The sequence below is a fragment of the Rhinolophus sinicus genome, chromosome 17, assembly GCF_057876585.1.
Source record: "Rhinolophus sinicus isolate RSI-liver-muscle chromosome 17, RSI-T2T, whole genome shotgun sequence".
In the NCBI taxonomy this organism is placed as follows: domain Eukaryota; kingdom Metazoa; phylum Chordata; class Mammalia; order Chiroptera; family Rhinolophidae; genus Rhinolophus; species Rhinolophus sinicus.
Genome location: NC_142517.1, coordinates 109323154 through 109350646, shown reverse-complemented (window position 1 = coordinate 109350646; position 27493 = coordinate 109323154). Strand labels below are relative to the sequence as shown.

The 27493-nt window shown below is 52.0% G+C and overlaps 1 protein-coding gene across 9 annotated transcripts in view; it reads right to left on the bottom strand.

Moving 5' to 3' along the window:
- The window catches only part of IQSEC1 (IQ motif and Sec7 domain ArfGEF 1), a 486955-nt gene extending 464403 nt beyond the window's left edge, over window positions 1-22552 (bottom strand). For 3 of the 9 annotated variants that reach the window (XM_074334125.2, XM_074334147.2, XM_074334204.2), the window contains exon 1: window positions 21964-22549. In XM_074334125.2, coding sequence (XP_074190226.1) covers window positions 21964-22229 — 266 coding nt within the window. In that variant the 5' untranslated portion in view covers window positions 22230-22549. Of the gene's footprint in view, window positions 1-21963 lie in introns of all 9 variants that reach the window. The other 6 variants (XM_074334213.2, XM_074334229.2, XM_074334223.2 and 3 more) reach the window with 4 other exon arrangements.
- Between the last annotated feature and the right edge of the window lie 4941 nt (window positions 22553-27493).

Genomic DNA, 27493 nt, shown 5'->3' with positions numbered 1-27493 from the left:
GGTTACACTTCATGGCCAAAAGCTTCAACTAACGTAGGAGAAAGTCTGTTCAAAGGGGCTTGAGGACTCAAGCAGTAAGAAGGGCCTCTTCTTGGTGCCTTAAAAAGCTTTGCAGTGTTTTAGGTTGATTTGCTCCTCAAAAATGGGGTGCCTGCTTTTCTAACTGGCTCCAAACTCTTAAACCAGTGTTTCCCAGTCAGAGGCAATTTCTAACCCAACCCAGGGAGCACTGGGCAATGTCTGGAGACTTTTTTCCCTATTTACTTACATATTTTTAAATAAAGACTGTTTATACATGTAAGGTGCATAGCAGGACGATTGGATACACATATGCTTACACATACTGAAGTCATTACCACAGCAGGTACTATTTTGTGTGTGTGATAAGGGCACCTGAAATCTATTCTCGTAGCGTATTTCCAGTGTGACTAAGTATACTCATCACGCTGTGCATTAGATCTCTAGACTTATTCATGCTACATAACTGCAACTTTGTACCCACCTGGAGACATTTTGTATTGTCAGGACTGAGCAGGGACTACTGCTGTTATAGCCGGTGGAGGCCAGGGCTGCTGCTAAACATCCTACAATGGACAGGATGGACCCACAGCAGGGAACTATCTGGCCCAAAATATATATGGTGTCAAGGTTGAGAAACAGGTGGACCCTTAGCTAAAGTTGTCTCAGGAAAAAAAAAAAAATAGTGGACTATTATAATACAATATATCATAACGTTTATTTCATGGGTACAGAGTTTCAGTTTGGGAAGACATAAAAATCCTGGCGATGGATGATGGTGATGGTTGCACAATAACAATGTGAATGTACTCGATGTCACTGCATGTACACTAACATGGTACATCTCATGTCATGTATACTTTACCACAATAAAAATATCTGTTATTTAATTACATCATATAATTATACTTACGAATTATTACGTAATTATAATTATTTCATAATGTGAAGTGCTCCCCATGTGCCAACTCATACTATAACCCATGACATCGGTCCCATCCTATTCCCACTGGACAGGTGAGCAAACTGAAGCCGAGGCAGGTGCAGTGACTTGTCTGTGGCCACTGGAGGGGAGTCCCTGGGCAGGGCATTGAATCTGGGCGTTTTCCCACTGCTTGGGAAAAAGGCCTATATTCCTGGGGCTCTGTTCTCAACAAAACTGACCTCACCAACCCCCAAACAGTCTTCAGAATCGTTCACTCAGCAAACAGTCATTGGGCACTGGCTCTGGCCGGCGCCGGAGATGTGGAGGCCCACCTCTCAGGGATCCAGGGCATAGTGGGCAGACAGAACATGACCAGAAACAAAACCCAAAGGGACACACTGTAAGGCATGTTAGATGGTAAATGCACTGGGAGGGAGGAAAGCACACAGATGACATAGAACCCTGGGGTGAGAGCTCCCACTGAAAAGGCAATGTTGGTGGAAAGAGCTAGGAGGCAAAAGAGCCCCATCCTACCCACAAGAGGCCCCCTGCTTCTTTGCTCCTTGACCCCAAAGCAGGCACTGCTCTAACACCGAGCTCTGCACAGACCCCAGCCAATCTGATGTGTGTAAGAGGCAAGTTCCTTAACCTCTCTGCTTAGTTTTCTGTTCTGTAAAATGGGCGTGACAAAACCTACCTCTCACTGTTGTGAGGATTACATGGGACCGTGTGTAAAGTGCTTAGTGCCTCGCTGGCACACAAGGGTCATATAACACGTCTAATAATGAGAAGATCACTGACGCTGCCCTCTCCCAGAGCAACCGCACAGCGGCTGGCGACCCAGGACACACCCCCTTGAAGTTTTAGTCTTGTACCATGCTATTTATATATAAGCTATCCGTGACAAGCTTTCCCAGTGAATGTGTATGAGAGACAGACAGACAGACATTCAACAAAAGACACAACATTCCGGTGAGGCCAGGCGCTTCCAAGGACACCCAAACCGTTTCTCAGACATTACTGAGGACCCACACTGCCAGTTTCACACTGTCTTACACAGCCCCTAAATGGATCAAGCCGATTAGCCTCGCCGCTAAACAAGACCAAAACCAGGGCAGTGCTCGCTGAATTTTCACCCCACCTTCTCTGCTCCTGGCCTGGTGTGGTCCGAGAGAATCCAGAGACTTCAGTGGCTGTTCCTTGTTTGTGCTCACTTGTGACCACCACGTTCTGGAAAGCTCTCCACCAGGCACCTGGACTGAGACAGCTGGGGAAACAGGAGCAGGGCTTGGGTAGGGGTGTACAGTCAGGTCTGTGAAGTTCTTAGAGCCCCTAGCCCCTTAAAGGGTCACAAATCTAGAACCCTAGGAATACAAAATGGCGCAGCCACTTTGAAAGACAGTTTGGCAGTTTCTTACAAAACTAAATTTACTCTTACCACACGACCCAGCAATCGCATGCTTGGCATTTATACATATGAGCTGAAAACTTACGTCCACACAAAAACCTGCACACACATGTTTACAGCAGCTTTATTCATCGTTGCCAAAACTGGGAAGCAACCAGTTCACCTACAGGATGTCCTCCAGTAGCTGACAGATAAATAAACTGGTCCACCCAGACAATGGGATATCATTCAGCTCTAACAAGAAATGAGCTACCAAGCCATGAAAAGACATGGAGGAACCTTACATGCATATTACTAAGTAAAAGAAGCAGATATGAAACGACTACATACAGTATGATTCCAACTACATGACTTTCTGGAAAAGGCAAAACTATGGAGACAGTGAAAAGATGAGTGGTTGCCAGGGGTCGGGGGTGGGGGGAGGAGCAGGTGGAGCACAGAGGAGTTTTGGGGCAGTGAAGACACCCTTTATGATACTACAGTGACGAATGCATTTGTCGAAACCCACAGAACGTACAGCACCAAGAGTGAACCCAGTGCCCACTATGGACTTCAGGTGCCCAGGCTGCAGCAGTGTTGGCTGTGTCACACCGATCCCAGCTGTAAACAGCAGGGAACTGCAGGGGGCAAGGGGCAGGCGCACATGGGAATTTTCTGTACTGACTGTTCAATTTGTCTACAGGCCTCAAGTGTTCTAAAAGGTAAAGTCTATTTAGAAAAAACTCTAAAAGTCTAGAACCCAGAGAAGATGACAGAAGCAGGGGAATCCAGCAAGTGAGACGTACACCCAGTAGGGACTGACAAGTCTCGTACTGACACCCTCGGACTGCACCCCCCACACCCCCACCCAGCCTGCAGCAGCTGTCTCCACTACCCTCCCAGTTACTCACGCCAGAAACTTTGGGGGTCTTCTGTGATTCTACAACATCAGCCCCCCAAGCCATCTGTGAGTCTCTGCCCCAAAACAGCCCCCAAATCTGGGCTTCTGACCAGCTGACCCCACCTCCTCACCCAAGACCATCACCTCTGTCCTGGGCCAAGACCAAAGCCCCCACCTTGCCTCCCTACAGTGGATTCCCCACCACAGCCAAAGAGGTCTTCTAAAGTGATGACTCGTGACTCAGAGCTTACCATTCGACAGCATCCAGAACAAAGCCCCCTCCCCCAGGCCACTGCCAGCCTCTGCTTCACCTCCACTGCCCTCCACCAGGCAGGCACTGGCACGTGGCGGTCTCCCCTAGAACAGGACGGCACAGAGTGGGTGCTCAGGAAATACTAATGCATATATTGAGGAATGAACACAGCCCCAGTGTGCTGGATAGATGTCATCCTCTGCACTCTATCCGTGGGGGTCACGGACGTAACCCTGGGCTTGGAGGCTGCTGCTGGACGGCGGGGTTAAGCCAGTCCTATTTTCCTAAGTGTAAAGCAGTGCGGAGGCCCACCACTGTAGTCTGCTGCCGTCCAAAACCTGCCGTTCCTCAGGCCCAAGGGTCTCCAGCCCCTCCTGTGGGAAACCTTCACACTCACCTCCCCCTGCTGTCTCCTCTGACTATTTGCACAGGCTGGGAGGCGCGAGCCGGACCCACCGTCTGTCCAGCTGAGGCCACCCAGGATGGTCAACAGGGTCCAGCTGTTGTGATGCTCTGCAGAAGTTTATGCGTGTGGTTATTAAAGACTTTATTTACATACCAATATTTAGTGCTGCCTGCAATTAAGCAGATCTGCTTTCAAAATATGACTAATTAGAACAGTCATGCTGGCAGAGACTTCTGCAAGGCACGCATGGCATTCCAGCAAAAATGGCCCCTGCCAGAGGCAAAACCAGGTGCTGGCGTCAGGAAGCAGCCTCACTGTCACTCCTGGAGGGTCCAAGCGGGGCCAGAGGAGGAGGAGGAGAAGAGAGGGGGCAGGAAAAAAGAAGGGCAGGGAGGGCGGTGGGGCTGGAGTGGAGGGAAGGAGTTGTAATCTTCAACCCAGGAACCTTCATTCATATGAGACTAATTAACTATGTTCCCTGGCCCGACATTTTCTGCCACCTGGAAGCCCCCCAGAAAGGTGTGAGCCGCCTATTTCCCAGGGCTGACGTTTTGGGTGCAGCCAGAAGAGGGGAACCTGTGCAGTGATAAAGAAACGTGGTCAGTATCAGTTGGCATATACAATTTGGCCTTAACCACCAATCGGCTTCTGGTTTCCATTAAGTAAGAGTCAAGACCGGCTCTCTGATTTTTCACTGAGTGAACAGTTTTGATCAAAATAGGCGCATCTGGCAAAGGTGGTTAAAAGTCCAAGTTCCTAAGGGCATAATTACAAGAGCGTCACAAATCCTGGAGGGGCATCGACACCTAACTCCGTCTACCTAACCCAGCTGCCTCTTTCCTGATGTCCAGGTCAGGTCCTTATTCTATGCCAGGCTACCCTTGACCTTCACTCTGACCTCAAGGTCATCCAAGTGGGTGACATGGCCATGGAGACAGACAATCCACTGCCCTGTGACCCGAAGGACCGGGCCCAGACTGAGGCCTCAAAGCTGAGGGGAGGGGGACCTCCGGGCCCAACAAGCACATGGCAGCAGGAAGATGCATGGTGGGTGCAAGAAGCCTCCAGAGGGAGCAGGCCCAGCTCCCCAGGGACGGCTGCTGAGAGCACTGTGGCACCCCAGCCCCGAGGCCTCTCACCTCCACTTCCACCGCTCGAGGTCACCCCGACCAAGCTGCCTAAAACTGCACCCATTACTCTCCACCTGCTTGTCCTGCTTCATTTTTCTGTCTACTGTCCACCTCTGGTGGCCATTCCAATCCACACTCTTTAGTACGTGTCCACTTCCACCCCCCAGGAACGTAAGCTCCGTAGGATGGGGGGGCAGGCAACAGTGCAGAGCCTGGTACCCAGTCAGAACCCCCAAAACATGTGCTGAAAGAGTACGTGAGCCCAAGACCCTGCAGCAGCATCACATCACCAACTGACAGATGAGCCAGGCCTCTCGGGGAGTGGGGGGGCCGCCAGGAAAGCCTCCCAGAGGAGGGGACAGCGGGGCTGTCACTGACCAGCAGGCAGGAGGGGAGGCCAGGGGACCTCCACAAAGAGCTTTAAAGCTGGGACGTACACAAAGAGCAGGTAAATACCGAGGGGGTGACAGTGCCCAGGGCAGGCGTGGGCGTGGAGACAGGACCCTGCTATAGGACTGGTGTCACCTTCTGGAGGACAGTTCTGCCCTGCCTGAGGAAGTGCGGCCCTGGGTGTCCATCCACGGAAACACTCACACGGGTCCCTGCAAGGACACGCAGGAGACGCCACTCACAAGCAGAGCCTGTCGTGGAGGCAGCCTCCTGGGAGTCCGCCCCACAAAAGTGGGCGGTGGGTCGTGGCGGACACCACACCTCCATCCCTGGAGGGTTCTGGTCCCGGAGAAGCAACCAACCGAGTGCACACCGGAGTCACTATGGACCTGAAAGTTCAGAATTGAGTGACCCAAGTAAGACAAATGGGGGGGAGGGGGGTGCCTAAGGCAGCTTCCCAGCAGCAGAGGCAGTGGTGCCCTGCAGGCAGAGGAGGGAAGGCACAACTCACAGAGGTCTGCCCCAGCCTGGCCCAAAGAGCAAGTCTGCAAAGCACATGCACCATTGATGTCCTGCCTTGAGGGGAGGCAATCCGCTTTTGTGGCCCCATCGTGGGTCCCTGGTGCCCCGGGCTAGGGTGTGGGCTGGGGGCGGCTCCAAGTGTGGCCCCATCAGCCAAGGGCTTGCTCCAGAAGCCAGTCCCAGGCGACAGGGCTGACAGGGGTGGCTGTACAGGGGATCTGCCCACAAGGAATCATGTATACAAACTGCTCTGCACGCGGCTGAGGGAGGACGGAGAGGCACCGAGGACGTGGCAAAGCTGGGGCAGGGAACAGGATGGGCGTGGAGTCGGGGGAGAAAGGAGCAGAGAAGGCAGAGGGAGCCGTGGCGGGACCATGGTGACAAACTCGCCACACCTGTGACTAACTCACGCACCTCAAGGGAGGGGGTGCTGTGGCTGCAGCCACTGTGCCACGGGGATGTGGCCCGAGTCTGCATGCTGCCGCTGGGCTCACTGTGCCCAAAGCTCCGCACACCAAACAGCACCAAGCACCCCTCAGAAGCCAAGTTAATAACCAGAGTCGTGGAGGGACGTTCATCACTCAGCCCTGAGCGCAGCGCCAGGCAGCTCAGGAGAAAGGGCTCCCTCTGGGGGGACAAGCCAGGCTGGGCAGGGCGAGGCTATGCAGAACCAGCAGGGAAACGAGAAAATGCCTGGCCACTCAACAAGTATTTTCTGAGGATCTACTGTGTGCCAGCTACTGGGGCTTCAAGAGTGAGCAAACAGACAAAATCTCACCCTCGTGAAGCCAGCACCCTCTGAGGGATGCAGGTAATAAGCACCCACATCCAGCATGTGCTGAGCAGGGATTTATGCTCAGAAGGAAAACCAGGTGGGGACGGAGCTGGTGGTGAGAGTGGGCGTCTCAGAGCCTGGTCAGGAAGCCTGCTCTGAGCAGCTACCCCCAAAGGAAAGGAGGGAGTGGGCCTCGGAAGGGTCATGCAGCTGCCCTGCAACTACTTCTATCTTCATTCCACCATTCCTCTCCCTCAGTTTCCTCATCTGTAAAACACAGATAATAACACCTACCTCGGCGGGTAATGTGATGGCTGAGTTTCTGTTTCCAAAAGTCTGGCACAACACCATACAATCCAGCAATCCCACTCCTGGGTACACACCCAAAAGAGCTGAAAGCAGGGACTTGAAGGGATACTTGCACTCCATGCTCATAGCAACATGCTTCACAACAGCCAAGAGGTGAAGGTAACCCAGTGTCCACGGGCAGATGAATGGATGGGCAACATGTGGTCCATCTGCACAATGGAATATTACTCAGCCTTGAAAAGGAAGGAAATGCTGACACACGCTACGACATGGGTGAACCTTAGGACATTAGGCTTGAGTGAAATAAGCCAGTCACACAGGACAAATACTGTGATTCCACTTAGATGAGGGCCCTGGAGTAGTCAGTCCAGTTCAGAGACAGAATGTAGAATGGCGGCTGCCAGGGGCTGGGGGAGGGGAAATGGGGAGTTAGCATTTGATGGGTACTGAGTTTCAGTTAGGGGGAAATAAAAAAGTTCTGGAGATGGACGGTGGTGATGGTTGCACAACAGTGTGAATGTACTTAATGCTACTAAACTGGATGCTTAAAATAGTTAAAATGATCAATTTTATGTTATGTATATTCACTACAACTTAAAAAAATAAAATAAACAACCCTCCTTTGGACAAAACAAATACCTGGCACATAGTAGGTGCTCAGCTAATGCCAGCCTCTGCCTCGCCCTCTCCCTCCCCCTCAAGGCAGAGAAACAATGGACAAGAACTAGGAGAACAGGGTTCGGGCTTGATGCTTCCTAGCCGGTGACACTGGCCACGCTCTCAGCCTCTCTGAGTTGGGGTGTGGACGAGGCGTCCTTCTACCTCAGCTGTTCTCTGGACTCGGTCCTTGTCCCCGAGCCTGCTGACCTGGGAGACCAGCATGCAAAAGCCAGCGTGACACAGGCTTTGCACAGGATCACTGAGATCCAAAGATTTGCTGGAACGGATATAAATAGCCCCTAAGCGCCCAGCCTCGCCTGCTGCACTGGGCTGTGTGGTCCTGGCAGGCCAGGGGAACCCAGGAAGCCTGGCTGTAAACTCCCGTCTGTGAGGGGCCAGTCTGCGGAGCCCCACAGCACAGCCTGCATTTTCCTCCTCTGTTGTCCAGGCCTCAGGTTGTTCTGGCTTTGTTTCCCTACCCTACCTCACTGCCTGTCACAATTTCTCTTTTAAAACTCAAACTGGTTTTTAAATCAAGGCACAATCACCAGCAGGCTCCTCTCGTGCCCACGGAGGACACGTGGTTTGCGGTGTGAGCTGCTGAGGAGATGAGGGCAGGGGGCACACCCAGCGCCCAGGAGAAGGGACAGGCTGGGAGCAAGCCGCACAGACACGCCCCGAGTCTGCGTTCCAGACCTGGACCTAGGTTTCAATCCTGCTTTCACCAGATTCCTCTGATGATTCTCATTAGTCTCAAAATCAGCCTGCAGCTACCTTGAAAACGTGGCCGAGGCCTTTTCTGATGGGGCATAGCACCCCTGCCCCTTTCCCACTTGCATCGCTGAGGGCTGACCCTGGCCTCCCTGCCCCAGTATCCCTCGGCTGAAGGCTGGCACTTAGGGGCCTGGCAAATGCTGGTTAGATTAATGACTAAGTGAATAAATCTATGACTAATTCAACACATGGGAAAGAAAAGAAGAAAGGGTCACATACATGTCGCTGCCTACACATCTCTCAGTCTCTGCCCCAGTTTCTCTCTCTGTCCCTCTGTCTCTCTCTCTCTGCTTCTTCCTGCACCCCTTCTCTGTCAGTGTCTGCCTGTCTGTCTCCCAGCAGTGCAGCTGACAGCAGAAGGACCAGAGGGCTGTGAGTTGCGCCTATGCTGCCCTGTCTCCCCCTGGAAGGGGCAGGAGCCCCACCCCCAGCCCCTAAAGGAGTGACCCAGTGCAGAAGATTGGCCAGGTGTCCCCCACCCCACTGTCCAAAAGGCCAGCGCCTTGCCCCTCCCTCTTCCTAGCCCAAGCAGCCTCTGAGAGGACCCTGCCTGGCGGGAGCCCCACCCCCAGCTGGGCTCTCTCTGTCACAAGATACTCACCATCCCCTGAGGGTCAGGGGCCGGGGGCCTCAGCGGACCCCCCACCTCTGTGTCTCACACTATGTGAAGTAACTGGCCCTCACCCACTGCGTGAGTAAATGCAACAACTCTCCCAACACCCCCGGCCCCTGTGGATGCACCCCAACTCCTACTGACCCGAACACTGAGGCCTTGAGCTCCCAGAGGTGTGGTCACAGCTATAAAACCACCCTCTTTGTAACCTTAGGACTAACAAGACAACGCTGCTAACATAAGACTTAAACACACACTTTTATCCTCACATACGCGTCTGAGCCACACAGAGACAGTTACCCGGGGCCGCACGGCCTCTAGATCACTGCCCTCCCTTTTCCTCACCATCCAGAAGGGCTGCCGAGCCCCAGTGCTCATTCCAGCCAACAGGAAAAGGACTAAGGGGCAAAGGATTCACTCATTCCTTTTAAAGACACTTCCTCAGAGCCGCACACCACACTCCTGATTATCTGTGACTGGCCAAAACGGAGTCACGTGGCCATCTCTAAGGACCAGGAGGCTGGAAAATGCTGGATGGCCTCATGGCCACATTATAAAACAAGAACACATGCACAAAAACAGAAGTGTTCATGCTACAGAAAAGGCGGAAAGCAGACACTGAGAGGCAGCTGTCTGGGTCTCACACTGCATCTCCATCCAGACCAGGATCACCCCCTTCTCTCTGCCAAGACCCCTCTTACTATTTACCCGCAACCTCCCAAAGAACGGAGATAGAACTGCTACGAAGGGAGCACCCGGCAGACAGCATTGTCATTCCTGGTTGTGTCCCACGAGGAAGCACTATTCTTTATTCTTAGGCTCACCTCCAGGATGCGGGAGCTTCCTGGCTGCTCAGGATGGAGTCAGAACCTAAACCCAGGCCCAGGAATTTGTATTAACTAAACAATGCCAGCAAATAGGGACAGGAGAGATGGTGGCGTTCAATGCCACCCACAGCCCTTGACCTCCCCCTGGAATCAAGCTGCTTGAGACAGACCTTTCCTTGGAGATGTCCCCACTGTAGCAAGTACTCAAGGAGCCAGCACTGCTCTGACGACACCAAGACTGGCCCTTCACAAAGAGCTGCGCTTGGCTGGGCCAGGCTAAGCACACAGAGCCTGGAAGCCCAGACTCCAGCTGGGGACTTTGCCACAAACCAGGGGACTCATGGCAACTCATGCAGGACACACACAGCAGCAGCCACCAGCTCACATATGGGGGGTGGGTGGGTGAAGATTTGTTTCAATCAAATGAAAACAAAGGAGAACCATTCAAGGAGAAAAAATTGTGAGCTTTAGTTACAGCAGTCACCGTGAGAAGAAATCGAAAGCCAAGCCCCTCCTGGAGGGACACAGGTAGAAGCCAGGATGTGGGTCCCTGCAAAGCAGCACCAAAAGGGATGCTGGAATTCTCTGGGCTCACTGTCCCTCCTGACGCACTCTCCTGCCCCCCAGCCAGGCAGGCTTTCCTCACCAGGCCCTGCACAGTGGAGGCCAGGGGGTCTGCTTCCCGCCAGGCCAGGCGTGAGGACGCCTCCCTGTGCTCCAAGGCCCCCACACACATCTGCACATAACGGGGCTCTGTAAATGCTTACTGGATTAGACCAGAAGTGCCAGTTCAGTGGCGAGATAAAGGACTCTACCCCTTACAATAAAAACAATCTGTGCAGAGAAGAGAGGCTAATGTTCTGACAAAATAAAAGCTGCCTTTCCCACCCATCTGGGCTCCTCCAGGTGGGGGGTCAGGACTTTTGGTATCCGGCGAGTGAAAATTTGGGGAGATGGTGATAAATCGGTTTCCCCCACCCCACGCCACCCTGTGCCCTCAGGGGCCAGGGTCCGCCTGGATTTTTTGGTTTGTTTTTTGGTTTGTTTTCTAACTTTTATTTATTTTAAGTGTGTTTTTCCAGGACCCATGAGCTCCAAGTCAAGTAGTTATTTCAATATAGTTGTGGAGGGTGCAGCTCACACTGGCCGATGCAGAGATCAAACCGGCATCCCTGGTGTTACGAGCACAGCGCTCAAACCAACGGAGCTAATCGGCTGCCCCCGCATGTTTCTCAAACAAGACGGCCTTTCCACTGGGCCACTGTTCTCCAGATCCATTCCCATCCTCTCCTCCCTGGCCTGGAGCTTTCAGGTTTCTGAGTAGAAGACAGAGAAGGGGCTTGCAGAGTCCTGTCCGTGAGAAGCCTTTGCATGCCACGTCCAGACCAGTGCTCGCAGGACCATCCTCCCCAGAAGCCACAGAAACACAGAGGAGGCCAGCTGCTGACACCAAAAACTTGGCCAGAAGTGGGCCTCAGGACCACCAGACGCAGGACAGCATGGACAAAGCACTGATTTGAGTGTCACGGTTCATCTCTGGCCCTGACACTTACCAGCTGTGCAACTGTCAGCAAGAGGCTTTACCTCTCTGACCTTCAGGTTGCTCATCTATAAAGTGTGGAAAAAGGGTCAGGTAGCACACAGCAAGTGCTCAATAAACGCTTATGTCACAGCGGAGACCCCGTGCCAGGGAAGCCGCTGCCTAGAGGTGAAAACAGTGAGGCATCAGTGCAATCGAGGACATAGGCTGCCGTGCTCTCGGATGAGCCGTCCTGGCCAGAAGAGCAGGGCACACACACACCGCACAACAAAGCCGTCGGCTTGCGTTTACCAATTACGTGCAGGCACAACAGCATGAACGGCATGCAGATCACTACAGTCCGCCAAAAAGACGCTGAGGATGAAATGAAGTCACCAATTGAAAGACAAGTTCCAATATTAATTTCTGTACCTGAGAGTATTGTGCTGTTCACCCCTGGGGGTATGCACACCCCTTTCTGGAACCTCTGGACTTATCCATACAACAGCCATGGACTTATTTAAAATACCTCATTTAAATATAAGTATTAATTGTTTGCTGGGAGGGCACTGAAGGTGAGCGGGATCTGGCTGCTGCCTGGCCCAGAGGGGCACCCGGCAGGCATCTGGACACGGTACAGTCATGCAGAGTCAGACGGGAGGCCGCTGGACGGACTCGGGGCTGCGAGCGTAACAGAAAGAGAAGGCTTCTTCTAATGTGCATCAAAATCATGAAAAGCTCTGAGACAGAAGCCAGGCCTGACAGGAAATGTGGGGTTTCCAGAGGAAACAATGGAGATATGGGAAGGGCATTCCAGGCAGAGGGAACAGCGTGAGCAAAGGCTCCAAACTGTAGAAACAGCACATGCCTGGAGTGGCAGTGCACAGTAAATGCAGCCGCCTGGCCAGTCCATCCAAGGTGCGTTTTTGAGCCAGAACGAGCCTTCATGGAAATGCCCGTGTCTTTGGCCAAGATGAACCAGAAAGGGGAGGAAACAAAGAGGAGGAAGAGAATGCACACTTCCTGCTTGCTCACCGCGTGGCAGGCGGAGGGCTCAGCGCACCCTCCCTAACTTCCACACGCGACACTGCCCTCCAGGGATTTGCTGAGGTCTCCTGGCAGGGAGGGAATGAGACTGTGGGATACCACCCCCTCCAGAAGGACAAGTGCTCCCCCAGGCGGGAGTGACACTGCCCACAGTGTGGGAGAGGAGGTGGGAAGGAGAAGCTCTCTGTTCTTAGTCACTGAGGTTGTCAAAAATGCATTAGTGTCCATGTTTCCTCCTGACTCTCTTCTCCCTGGATGTTTCGGCTGCTTTGCCATGCGGCAGGAGTTAAAAATGCAGCTCAGAGTGAGGCAGGCACAGCGTGGGCACACGTTTCCTGGGTGTGTGTGTGGGGGGGGTCTGGCCAGCTCCTCACCCCCACCCCCAGCTGGGTCGCAGGCCTGGAAGCGTTCCCAGCTCCATGGTGCTGGTCTCCTAATGACCTGGGGGATGACAGCGCCCTTCAGACACACCGCCACCCACTGAAAGTTACCAACACAGACATGAGAGGTCATCACAAAGGGGCAGGACAGGCTGCCACATTCCACAGAGAGAGACAGGCACAGACTAAGCCCCACCTGTGGGCAAGCCATGCATGACTTAGGTGGTGGACACGGCCTGAGTGAGCCTGATGCGGTGGATTACTGCAAAGCCTGGCGCCTCCTCCCACTGAGAGTGGAGTCTAATTCTCTCCCCTTGAGCCTGGCCTTGGGGTCTGCTTGACCAGTAGGAGGTGGCAGAAGTGACCTTTGAAACTCTCAAGGTTGAGTCACAAGAAACCTCACATCTTCTACTGGGCCTTTTGGATCACTCACTCTGGGGGCCCCAGGTCACTACGTAAGAAGCCAGCACCCCTGAGAGTCCCGTGCTGGAGAGGTTGCATGCAGGCACTCCAGTCGGCAGTCCCAGCTGAGCCCAGGCTTCCAGACATACCCGTAAGTTCCCAGATACATACATGAAGTCATTTCGGACCATCCAGACCAGCCTACCCACTATTTGAATACCACTGAGAAACTTCCATCAACAACACAGGGAACAAAAGGCCCAACCAGTGAAGCCCAGCCGGACCCCTGACCTGCAGAATCTTGAGATATAACAAAAGGGTGGTTGTTCTAAGCTTCTAAATTCTGTTACACAGATAGAGATTTGAGTGATTGATACATTGAGTCATTCATTCATTCAACACATACGAGGCTGCCATTTAGTTCACCAACTTGCTGCAAGGCTGTTGCTAACCTTTTTTGATATCAGAGGGATTAGTCCTTATGAATTTGTACCAACTGGACAGGCAGTTAACCAAGTTTACTGTTTGGAAGTGCTGGAAAGGCCTGCATGAAAAAGTTAGACGACCTGAACTTTTCACCAACAATTCATGGTTCTTGCATCACGACAATGCACCAGCTCACACGGCACTGTTTGTGGGGGAGTATTTAGCCAGTAAACAAATAACTATATTGGAACACTCTCCATACTCACCTGATCTGGCCCCCAGTGACTTCTTTCTTTACCCGAAGATAAAGGAAATATTGAAAGGAAGACATTTTTAATGACATTCAGGACATCAAGGGTAATATGACGACAGCTCTGATGGCCATTCCAGAAAAAGAGTTCCACAATTGCTTTGAAGGCTGGACTAGGTGCTGGCGTTGGTGCATAGCTTCCCAAGGGGAGTACCTCGAAGGTGACCATAGTGATATTCAGCAATGAGGTATGGAGCACTTCTCCTAGGATGAATTCCTGAACTTAATTGTCAGACCTCATATTCATTAAAATCTATGCTGAGGTAGAACCCCATATAGGAACAGCAAAGACAAAGAATTCATTCTCCTTGTCCCCAAGGGAGCTTCTGGGCTGGTTCCTCGGTACCTACTCAGCTTGTCTGGGTCCATATCCATGCACCTGTCTTCCTGTTTGGCAGCTTTCTTCCCTGGGGTTGATCACTTCTGGGCTCCACTGTCAACATGCTGCTGTCCAATTCCTGCTCCTGCCTTCATTTTCTCTGGGTGAGGAGAGGATATGTGGAATTATCTGCCTCTTGGACAGGTTTTATTGTACTCTAAAAAGTCCCCTGTATACTAAAACTACATGAGAACAAAAATGTTGCACTAGAAAATATGTATTTAACACAAAAGAAGGTAGTAAGGGAGGGATATAGGAAGAAAAAAGACATATCGAAAATAAATAACAAAATTGCAGATATAAATCCTACCTTAACAATTATATTAAATATGAGTAGATTAAACACTCTATCAAAATGCAGAGATTGGCAGAATGAATTAAAAAACACACTATCCAACTATATGCTGTCTACAAGAAATTCACTTTAGATTCAAAGACATGCATAGGTAGATGATAAAAGGATGAAAAAAAAAGGTATATCGTGCCAGTAGTGACCAAAAGAGAGTTAGAGGCTATACTAATATCAGACAAAATAAACTTTAAGACAAAAATTGTTACTAGAGACAAAGAAGGACATTTTATTAGGATAAAAGAGTTAATCCATCAAGATATAATGATTATAATACATATGCAGCAAGCAACAGAACCCTAAAATATATGAAACAAAAACAGAAATAAAAGGAGAGATAGACAATTTGACGATAATAACTGAAGACCTCAATACCCCCCTTTCAATGGGCAGAACTAGACGGAAGATCAACAATGAAGCAGAGGCCTTGAACACCACTGTCAGCCACGCAGACCTCACAGATGTTCACAGAACACTCCACAAAGAACAGCAAACACACATTCTTATCAGGCAGACTTGGAACATTCTCCAGGATAGATCATGTCTTAGACCTTAACATGAGTTTCAACACATTTGTAATCATACAAAGTATATTCTCTAAACACATGGACTAAAATTTAAAGAGTCCCCAAAAATGTCTAGGCAACAGCTTTCATGGGGAAGTGCGTGGCTCCTCCTTGCTCAGACCACGACCTTCCCCACCACCCTCGCCTGTCGGTGTGTCTGTTTCCCCACCCGTACAATGTGGATAATAGTGGGCCCTACCTCACAGAGTTGTGCCAAGTGTTTATAATAAACTAGTCAGTCATCACAGTTATTATTACTCGTTGCCAATGGAAGGTGGAAATGATAACCCTTACGTTTTGTCTCTGGGTGAGGAGACATTCACTCATACAATGGCTTAAAACTTTCAAAATGCCTGCGCTCCCTCTATTTAACGTGGTCCTCAGTGCAGCCTGCAGAGTCATCTGCTAAATGGGGAAAAGTGGGTGGTGGGGAGACCCCAGAACAGTGGCTGAGCCCTGGGCCCAGGGCCTGGATCACAATAGGTGCCAGAGAGAGTGCAGGGCAGCCTGTCGGTAAGAACTGAATGGGGTGGTCAGTCACCCTGGATGTCCCTTTAGGCAGACGATCTTTACGCACCTCGAAGTTTGAGAACTGCTGAGCTGGGTGAAAGCCTCAAAGAAGTCTAGACAGAAATCTGAGCATGTAATGGGCTGGGGAGGAGGGAAGAATATTCTAGATGCCTCTGCTTTTTCGTGGGGAATCCTCCATTCTGCTTTAATAACATGAAGTCTCCACAACTATAATACATGTGGGAAGGCTGTAACTGAAAGTTACAGAGATTGTGATGGCACATCTTCCAAAAGGTTGAATTCAAAACCACCTACATCAGATGTGCAGAAGGATGAGTGGGTAGGTAGGTAATAGGTATCTGGCAAAACCCAGGATGTCTGACTCTAAGTCCCATGACTTTTTTCTACCATCAAATTCGTCCTACAACGCCCGGCACCCTACACAATTCCTCTATCTGCATCTGCTCTTCCTGAGCAGAAGTAGCCACAACCCCCCCCCCACCCCCATTGTACATAGGAAACTTGGCCTGGGGGAGCTAAGGGTGACGCCTGGCCACATGCTGGGAGGAAACTGAGGCATGATGGGGTCCCTGCAGATCCGCTGCTGGAGCACTGCTCAGGGTGGTCCGTCATCGGGTGGCCTGGAGGGTCCCTTAGAGCAAGGCCAGGGCAGCCGGGGTGGGGAAGGCATTTGGAAAACTCAAGGCTGTAATTCTTCACCAATCAAAACAGAAGCACTTAGCATTTGTGGTAACTGGTCTGGCGTGCCCTGTCAAACCAACAGCCCTGCAGAGAAGAGCAGGGGTCAAACCCCAAAGGCACGGAATTCTTATCAGTGCTGTCACTCAGATAAGCCTGCTTCACAGTTGGGACAATCTCAGCTGCAGCCTGGTCTGTGTCTACACTGAGTGGGGGTGGCAAATTCGAAGCCCACGGAATTCCCAAGCCCTGGACCACTTCATGGCCTCATCTGTCGTTTCTCATTCCGATTAGGTCAGTTCACTTTCCCCGACCCCGATCTCCCGGCTCGTCTGTTTGTTTTTTCTGCTGTTCTGTGGCAGTTATATAGATGGCACTTACCCTGAAGGGAAGGGCATTCCTTTTTTCTTTAAAAATCGGAAAGCAAAAACAGAATTGGCTGTGAAAACAATGTCAGAGACAAAACAGCTGACAGCCACCCAGCTGACAAAAAAAATGCTGATGCCCCAAACTCAAGACTCCGGGCCCTTGATCGTGTGCAAACACCACAGCACAAACCTGGACCCAGAAGATGGAGCAACAACGTATGTGGGAAACAAGAGCAGGTGTCCACCACTTCATACACCGTGCTGCTCCGTTTCTCAACTGGAGCTAAAGAAGCATTTCGTGATTTATTTTCCAGATTGTAAAAATAATAATTTACTTAGCCTGTCAGATGGCTGGGAGAAAGCTTCAGAGAGATACTCTAATCTTTCTGTGAATTCTACCACGTGCTGGAAAAACAAGAAGCGCTCACCCTGTCCCCTAGAGCGGAATACATTCTGTCTGAGCAGGACAAGCCTCCAAGAGCTGTTGCAGCTCCTTTCTGCCTGAGGGACATCCTCTCCACATTGGCGATCGGCTTTATCTTGGCTGGGAGAACAAGAACATTGTTTCATGAAAATGTGAACACAGTATCTCCCTTTGCCACCTTCTCTGCCAGCCTCACAGATCAGCGTCTCTTGACCTGCACACAGCCCGCACTCTTTGCTAAGAGCGGACAAGGAGATGGGGACATAAGCTCTCAGGCCTTCAGACCCTGGACCCCAGGTTTGGTACTCCCCAGCAGCTCTAAAGAATAACAGCTTTCCGGGACGCACTGCCAGGGCCCTCCCAAGTACAGCTTCTTGCGCCCTCACTTCTGGCCGCCCACTCCTCACTGGCCATCCTTGAGCTTCCCTCCAAACTGGTGCACAGTTGTCATGGGTAATATCACCACAGACCCGGGAAGAGAGCTTATTTGGTAAGTCAACAGAGACTGAATGCCGCTGGAAACCTCCCCCAGAGTGAGTCACCAACTCACAGCTTTAGAAAAATGTCCTTTCCAAGTGACGTGACAGCACTTGAGGGCTAGAGGGGACGAGAACGAGGGAGGGAGGCTGCCCCACGGAGCTCTCTCTGCAACCTCTTCGGCCGATGTGTACTTCTGTCAGAACTTCACAGGATCGAAGGTTAGCAGAGATCATCTCGTTCTGTCCTTGCCCCCACGCACTGCTGCCTCATGTGACGCTGGGGGCCTGGCTTCAGTGACAAGACCCCACATGGCAAGACAAAAGCCATGCCCGGTGGGAGTCTTCCAGCATGAGAAGCTGAGTCAGGCAGGATCCCAGGACGTCATCTGATCACGCCTCAGAAGGAAGGGCAGGTGGTGGGTGGGTGAGAGCAGGGGGCCTGCGGCCCCACCACCTGAGCCCCACCCCTGCCCCCACCACTGGCCAGGTAAGAGAGCTTGTGCAAGTCACGTGACCTCTCTGAGCTTGTTTCCCCATTTGTAAATTCAGAGTGGCCACTGTTCCTGCCTCGTACGAATGATGTGAGCATGAAATGAGCTGATTAGTGTGAAGACCTGGCGCAGGACCGGCACCCAGGATGGTTCTGATGTTCGTCAATCCCGGCTGCACCTCCTAAAGCGCAAGCTGACCTTCTAAAGGAAAACACAGTGGTCCTAGTCAATCCATCCCCCAGCTTTCATCCACTTAACAAATGTCCATTGAGTACCTATCATGCTCCTGAATCCCCAGTGGGAGGGAGGCAGTTCTATATACAGCATTAGAATGTAACCCAGTAAACACAGGGAATAAACACTGGAAATAAATTCTGATGTCAGAAAGGAGTAACCCAATGTAATCAAAGGCATCCTATTTCTTTCCTGTTACCATCCTGTTTTCTCCGAAGCTGAGAAACTCATGATATCTTTCAGTGGTGGTTGAAAAAGGACTTTCTGAGACAGTATTTAAAGGTCTCTGGGTAGAAAAGTGTCCATCAGGCTCAGTAAAGCAGCCCAAGTACTGCTGGGTGAGGCAGTACCAGTGGCTGCGGTCCCAGTGTGAGCCCTTTCAGTTGCCTTCTCTCTCCCCCAGCAGGACATTGCAGCTCCGGGGTACTCGGGTACTCGGGGCCTCCTGTCCAATGGCGGCAGGGGGCAGGGGGCTCCTGATTCAAGCTGGAGCAGGAAGGCTGCTTAGGAAAAGGAAAGCCAGGCCTGGTTCAGCCTGACATGCTTGCTGGATCCCGACCCACAAGGACCCCTGTCTGCAGGCAGGGGGGCCTCGGAGAGTGCACTGGCAGTGCCTGCTGGGGGGCTCTCCAGCAGGGGAAGTGGAGCCAAGTCCCCAACAGGAGGGACCTGATGCTGTGGCCTCGCACTGCCTGTTGCCTTGGGAAGCTCACACAGAGGTTCTTGTCTCCATCACGAGCAATCAACCCTAAGCCCACCCACTTCTCGACAGCAGTTCTTCATGACACCAAGTCCCCTGCACTGCCCTGCTCCCCCCACCCCCAGGTCTCACAAGGTTGTCAGGAAGTTCACTCCCCTCCTGCCTGTGCTCAGCTGGCCCAAAGGAAATGAGAAAGTGATTGACAAGAAAAGAATCTGAAATGCATTAAGCACCTACTGTGTGCCAGTTTCCACAATGCCCATTAACTTCACTTAATCCTCAGAAAAAGTATGGGAGTCAGCTATGATCGTCCCTGTTTTATAAGCATTTAAAAAAACAAAAAACCAAGGTAAGAGATCATCCCAGGCGGCAAATGCAGAGCCAGCATCAGACCCAGCTTTGTCTGCCGGGTTCCTCTCTCCATGCAGAGCTGTTTATGCTTTCCCTCTTATCTTTGCTCTTCCTTTCATGTCTCCAAGCACACTACTAATGGCTCTGCATACAGAAGGCACTTAATAAAAGCTGACTGCTCTCAGGGAGTGGCTTATCCCACTCTCCTTAGGCATAAATCACTTTGTTCCTCAGATCGGCAGTGGGCACTTCAAATCCAGGTGTGGAAAAGCCACCCTCAGCTCATTCCCCACAGGCTCCAGTGACTAGACCCCAGCGGCTCCCACAAGAGTCTCCTATGAAGGGAAATGGAGTGGATGCAGGAAGATGGGCCTGGCATGCTTGCCTTGAGGGAACCCCCAGTTCTCTTAATATGCTGGTGTCCAGGGCCAGCAGGGTCCACATCGCCCCGGTGTCTGAGCGGTGCAGGGTCTCCAGCCCACCCCAGACCTGCTGGTCACAATCTACATTTTAGCCCGATTCCCAGGCACCTGGTCTGCACATTTGATAAGCTCCCCTATCCTACAACTTGGGCCAGCGGCTGTGTTGGCACGAGTTGTCTTAAAGAGGACGCTATCTCTGGCTGTGTCTCAACTAAGGGAAGCCAGGCTGACACAGAGCTGGGGACTTGTGAAACAAATCCTGTAGCCAAGGCCACCTCCGGGACACAACACTGTGGGGATTCCCCACAGCAGGCAGGACTTGCTGCCTGTCCGAATCTTCCCATCCCCACACTTTGTCACTAGAGGTGACTTTGAAGGGAAAAAAAGAATCTATCCCCTGGGACAGTGCTGTGAGGCACTGCCAACAGCTTGTATCACTGTTTCCTATGAAAGCACGGCTCGTGTCCCTCCCCTGGTGTGTCACCTCCCTCAGCTACTGAGGGCTTCACCTGGCAGCCCCAGCTTTGCTTTAGTCCTTGCCCGAGGGATAAGTGCTCAGGCTCCTGCAAGTAGCACCAGGTGACCCACACCACCATGGGAGAGACGTAGTGATGCAGGGGGTCTCAGAGACACCAGAGCCAGAGGCAGAGTACATGGGAGTCTATTCTTTCAGCGACACCAGCTAGGAACTATCCACAAGCCTCACTCTTCTGTCCCAGGATAAACAGAAAGCATTTATTGGGGGTGGGGGCTGCCAGACACAGAGCCAGGAGGCTCACCCACACCTGACCCCACCTTCACAGCCCACCAGAGCCCAGGAGCACGGTCCAGAACCTGGGCAGGAAGCAGGTTAGCAGAGGCCCTCTGTCCCATGACCACAGTCTGGCACAGCCCCACCTGGGATGGAGAAGACATGGGATCTTGGACGACATTACCTGGACTCCTGGGAATCAGCAGCCCCTCCCCAACCGCAAGATTTTGGAGTCAGGGTTAACTTCTCCCCCATCATTTCAGCCCACCCTCAGCCTCCTAGGAAACCTTTCCTGAAGTTTCTGACCACAGCCATTCTCCTCCCCACCCCCTCAACACACACGTAGCGTTTTTCTCCTCCACCCCAGTCCATACCGTGGAGTGTGGGCCAGGAGGTCCCAAAGACACAGGGACAGAGTGGATAAACAGGGCACAGAGCACGCAGGAACCCCACTGCATCGTCACCCGAAGCCCCCACCCCGTGCCCCCTGCCTTTCCTTAGATGGGCGCCTGAAATTCCGCGGAGAGGGGCCGAGCACCAGTTCTCGACAGCCACGGGAAGCAAACCGGCGGCCAGCCGGCCCACTAGTGCGAGCTTGCCGGGACGCCGGGACCCATGCAGCTGGGCAGTCCTGCGCCATCCCGTCCCTACTTAATCCTCGGGCCAAAACAGCCCGAGGTAATCCCAGAGTAAGGCCGGAGGGGTATTAACCCGGAGTTGCCAAGGAAGACACGGAGGTGTCCAGACGGAGAAGGCTCGGCGCGTCCCGGGCTGGAGGGAGCTCAGAGTCCCTTCCGGAGGGACTGCGACCCGCGAGTGACCCAGGCCCGTTCGAGGATGGGATCTGTGCCTTCTGCGTCCCCTCCCCACCGAGTCCCTGGGTCTCGGGTCAGCAGTCCGGTCCCGCTACCCAGAGCTCCAGCTCTGCGCCCCCAGAAATCTCCCCGTGACGAGGCCAACCCCGCAGCCGAGCTCCCAGGGTGGCTGGAGCCCGAGTCCCGAGCCGTCTGTCCGCGGAGAGCCGGGCGGGTGCGAGCGCTGGGCAGCGCCCTGGAGCCCCTTTCCAAGGGAGCCCAGTGCTTGTCCCAGATCGAGCCCCAGGTTGGGACTGCGACCCCTCCGGGGGTCCCCCGGTGCACCCCGCGGTCTCCTGGCGGACGGGGCGCTCGTCGGCCGGGAACCCTCCCCGGAGACTCGGAGGGAAACGCCCCCCCCCAAGAAGTTCGCGCGCCCCCGACACGCCCGCCGCCCCCGGCCCCCGCTTACTTGTCGCGGCAGCCGCCGAGCTCAGGGATGGCGCCGAGAGGCTGCGCGCCGGGGCCGGGGTCCGGGCGGCGGGCGCACGCGGCCAGGTGTCTCCGGTGCCGCTCCAGCAGGCCGGCGTTCTCGCGGCTCAGCCGCGCCACTTGGCGCTCCAGCGCCTCGATGCGCCGCCCCCGGCGAGCCAGCAGCTCCTGCTGCGCCGCGACGATCCGGGTCAGCTCCTGCAGGTACTCGGCCGCTTTGCCCGGGGACTCGGTGGCGCTGGCCATAGTCCCCGCCCCGCGGCCCGCGGCCGCGCCGCCTCAGGCAAGCGGGCGGCGGGGCGGCGGCGGCGGTGGCGGCGGCGGCGGCAGCGGGGCGGCCATGGCTGCGCGGCGGGGACGGCGGCTCCGCTCCGCGCGGGGCTCAGCCCGGGGGGCGCGGCCGCGCGGACTTGGCGCGGCCCCGCCTCAACTCCCACCCCCGCGGGTGCCCGCCCCCGGCGCCTCGGCGCCCGCCGCTCCAGGCGTTGCGGAGCTCTGCCGCCCACTGCCCAGGGACGCGCCCCGGAAGGCCGGGCGCGGAGCTGAGGTCGCCGCGGGCAGGCGAGGAGTTTGCAAAGTGTCGGCTTCGACGCGAGGAGGAGCGGGATTCCCAGCGGCAGGCGCGGGAGTAGAGCGGAGGGAGGGAGGCAGGGAGGGTCGAAAAAAGTGAAGGAGGGACGGCGCCTCCTAACGGCCCTGCGCCCCACGCCCGGATCGCTGGGGGGCGACTATCGCCTCAGCACCACCATCCTAGCCACTCGGATGTATACATTTAATAAAAAAGAAATTCGGCGAAATGTATCTTCATAATACTGTCAGCCGACGATTTGGGGTGTGAATAGAAAAGTAGCTGATAAATTCCTAAGGACTTTGTAACTGATAGAAGTCTACTAAAAGGGGGGTTGTTTTGTAGATGCACGTACAAGACAAGTTTTCTAGACTGGCCTTTCGCGTTCTGGGCACATAGTGGCCCTGGAACGTCTAAGACATCCGTATGGACCAGCAGCTAAGGCCCAGGCATGGACCTTCTGAAAGTCACACGCTGGGTTCAGGGAATTGATTGGCCTGGGTGTGAGACAAGGAGGCACGTCTTGGAAACTGGCTGTTGAGGCGTTGGGCAGTTTTAGTTTGCCTGTGAGCGTCCGTTTCCTCAACAGTAATGTTTTCTTTTTTTTTCTTTTTTAAGATTGAGAAAATTTTTACTAGAAGCTTTGTTCTACAATAACTTTCTATTTATTTATTTCAGGTGTAGAAAGCAACATAATAGACATTTACACCCCTCACAAAGTGATAACCCCCCCCCAATCTACTAATCTACTATATCTGTGATATTTTATATAGCTGTTACAATACCGTTGACTCTAGTCCCTATGCTGTAATTTACATTCTGTGGCTATATATATATATATATATATATATATATATATATATATATATATATATATATATATGGAGAGAGAGAGAGCGCCAAAAAAAGTATACACATTTTAAGAAAGAAAAGAAACTATTAAAATTGTAATACTCAATATATACCAACAGCAAAAGATGAATACAAGTCACGTTTGACTTCTGCAATTATAAGAGGTGCTCAAAGTGGTTACGATTAGCATCCAGACACTTCTGATTACGGCAAACTACAGCTTGAGCAATGTTGACCGTCTCTCAAAAAAAAAAAAAAAATATATATATATATATAACTGTAGTTGGCATTCAATATTATTCTATAATACTTCAGCTTTAGGTGTATAGTGCAGTGGGCAGGCGAAAGGATTAGAAAATACAAATTGGTAGTCACAATACAATCATGGAGATATGAAATAAAGTATGGGGAATATAATCAACAATGTAAAGATTATGTAGGGTGCCAGATGGGTACTAGACTTATCAGGGGGGATCATTTCATGGACTGTGTAGATGTTTTCTATTTCTTAACTGAAAAAAAAATCTTTATAATTTTCATATGCCAAATTTCTTTGGAATTAAACTTGTTATTTTTCTGTCTTCCTGACTTGCAGTTAACTATTTCCATTCTTTCTTGTTTTCTAGCAAATGCATTTTAAGGCCATAAATTGACCTCTGGGTGAAGGTTTAGCTACATCTCGTACATTTCTAACATTTTGTGATAATGTACATTTTGATGGTATAGCTTTTCTTCATTAAGGCTGGCATCATACTGGCTTTGCTGACACCTGGTATCCTCTACCCATGTTTGTTGATATCCCTCTACCTCCCAGAGAGGATGAGCCTTGCATGGTGAGACCCTAGATGCTCTGGAGACCATAAGCCCTCATTGGGTGTCCCTTAGGCAGGACCTATGGGGAGGGAGAGAATGGCAGGGGGGCCATTTGTGTGGAGTCCTCAAATTCATCAAGATGAGGTTAAACAAACACCATGCTGAATTAAAACTCTTAACACTTAATTTTAAATTTCTCCCTCATTACTACACCAGTTATAGTGATCTAGAATATTATTTTTATAAATTCTGTAATTATTTTATGAAGAGCACAATTATATTATATCCTATTTGTGTGTGTGTGCGTGTAAAAGTATTTGTCACTTCAGTTTATAAATTTAAAACATACCAACATCTTTGCAACCCTATCAAATACTTCCTCACTTTATAAATATATCAGGAGCCTCCCAAAAATAAATGTGGCCCAGGCTCCTCTCAACTTCTGGGGGAGACCCAAACCCAAAGCCACAAATAAGTCTTCTGCCAGTGTTTGGGAGTGAAGGAAATTCAATTCTAAATCCTGACACACGTCAGTGAGGATGGTGGGGAGAGAAGCTGATTGAGTGAGAAGGAGCAACTGGGCTTCCCCTCCTGGGCCACAACCTCATTTGCCTGTCCCTGACCCCCACCCCAGACACCCCTTTCCAGCAGTTTCAGGTTGAAGCTGACCTCACGTTTCCATCCACACAGAGCCTCCTTGCTCTCTGAGACGTGCCAGCTCTCCAAGCAGCAGACAAAGGGTCTAGTCGGTGCCAGGCCCATATGGGTGCTGGAGACTGGGGCAGGGGGTGGGGGAGGCTCCAGCCCTGCCTCCCAGGAGAAGCCAGACCAGGACAGGGCAGAATATGGCAGTGGGCATACAGGTGCTATGGCAGCCTCTGGGGACCACAGCTACACCCCAGGACTGGGAAGAACACTGTCCTTCCGGGCTTGCTGCCCACCCCCCCCCCCAGGCCCCTTACGCCAAGCTGAGATATCCACAGAGCATAAGCCCTGGGCAGTGTGAATGATAGTGAGTTTTATGACCCATTTCTCTACTCCTTCCAGCTCCTGTCACCTTAGGCTATGGGAGAGGGGAGGGCAATGAGCACCCCCGGGCTTGCCTCCTGCCTCCTGTCTTCCTGGCTTTCCTTGACCTCCGTTCCCGGCACTCTGGGGTGTTCTAGTCAGAGCCAAATCTCCAGCTAGAGGTTACAAGTCTGCCACCGGCAATGAGATCACATACGCCAGCCTGCCTTCCCGGCTCACACACTGAGGCACACTCCAGAATAAAGGCTGGCCCCTCCCCCAGTGAAGGGAGGCCTCCTCCTCAAAGAGCATCAGCCAGTCACTCACTGAGCAAATGTCACTGAGCATCGATGGGGACCAGGCTCTGGGGACACCAAGCGTGACAGACAAGAGCCCTGCTATCTTGGAGTTCTCCAGTGGAGTATTACTGAGCATCGAAGGGTGGGCCGGGGATCTGGGCAGTCGCTCAGCAGGACCCGCTCTTAGGTTAATGCTCTGCCATCGCCATCCTGATAATCTTAATTCTGGGACAAGGGACCTCACATTCATTTTGCACTGAGCCCCTCATATCATGAAGCTAGTCCTGGAGGAGTGCCGCTGTGTGCCAGTAAGCAGTGAACAACAAGCAAAAAGCACCACACGTAGCATTTGCCACTTTCCACGTTGTAAACACTCGCACTGTGGCCTGCATCGTGAGAACTCTGTGCCGTGGAGCTAGGCCACAGTGCTCATGGCGGTGCAGACAAGCACCGAGCCTTGCAGTGGGAACACGACAGAGGCTTGGCCTGTTTGACATTCAGCATAAACCTCATAGGAATCACAGTGGTATCAGCTGAAGAGTTTCCACTTTGGGCCAGAAAAGATGAGAGCTGGGAGCAGGCTAGAGAGAGCTGCCCCATGCCCAGCATTTCCTGTGGGGGTGGGGCAGAAAGGCCTGCATACCTCTGCCTCCCAGGCGGGACTTGAGAAGGTGGTCCAGCACAACCTGCCTTTTGCCAAGCTCTTTTGCCACATATGGGGGTCTCCATGGCTTTGATCCCCACCTCTGACCCCCAGATATGGTAATTGACATCTCTGCTGGATGAAGACTGGATTCTTCACACTTAGCCATGTCTCTTATGGTCTCTCCACATAAGCCCATAACATAAGAACACTGACAGGCAGAGTGACAGAGGCAGACAGGTAAGGGGTAAAGCAGGGTGCCTTAACACAGCTGACAAAACAAGGCAGTCAAAATAAATTCAGGCTGTTGAATGCAGACACTGTCTCTTGTCTAAATTCCACAGTGTACAGTGGAAGAATTCGAGCTCTGCAATGGATGCTGTGGTGGCTGACAAGACTCCCACTTCAGGATGAGGCTCTCATCCTCCATGGGCCAAGCACGCTGGCATCTGACAGCTCACAGCTGAGGCCAAGTTCCCCTTGGGAAACGGCCTTGTGCTGATGGCATCTATATCACCAAACATTATATCCCCCCTTCCTGGAGCAGCTCTCATCCAGGACTGGTTCATGTAGGATCTTATACAAGAGCCCAGCCCTCTTGCTTGAGCTTGGGCAGCTCTGCTGCATCATTCCAACCCTGGAGGTCCTGACGGGAGCTCCTGAGCCCTCTGTTGGGATTGCACCACAGCCCAACTCCCTCTGCCCAGTCTTGCTTCTTCGCTCCTTCACTAGTGCACAGAACAGTGCCCAACAGAGCTCCTGTATGCAGGCCTCCTTCTCAGGATGTCTCCCTGGGCAGCAGCCCAGGATACTCTCCTCTCCCAACCCTGTCTTCATATCACTGCTTTCACCTTGTTATGATTTATGGGAGTTACATGCTGTTCTGTAACTCTAGTTAAGGTCTCCCCACTTCATATGTAGATAAATTCTAAGCCCTGAAAAACCAGTTATTGTTTGTTCCGATATTATAATTATGTAAATACAAGGCCAAGCAGTTTAAATTGAACTGCAGAGAAAGAGATGTAACTATACACTCAAAGGAAAACAAAGGTAACAAAAATTTGGAGGACGAGATGGGAAGCAAAGCATATTATAATCATTTATTAATTTTACTGTTATTGACTGGTGCAGCCGTTATGGAAGGCAGTGTGGAGGGTCCTCAAAAAATTATGAATAGAATTGCCATATGACCCAGCAATCCCTCTCCTGGGTATCTACCCAAAAAATCTGAAAACATTTATACATAAAGACACATGTGCTCCAATGTTCATTGGAGCTTTGTTTACGGTGGCCAAGACATGGAAACAACCAAAATGTCCTTCGATAG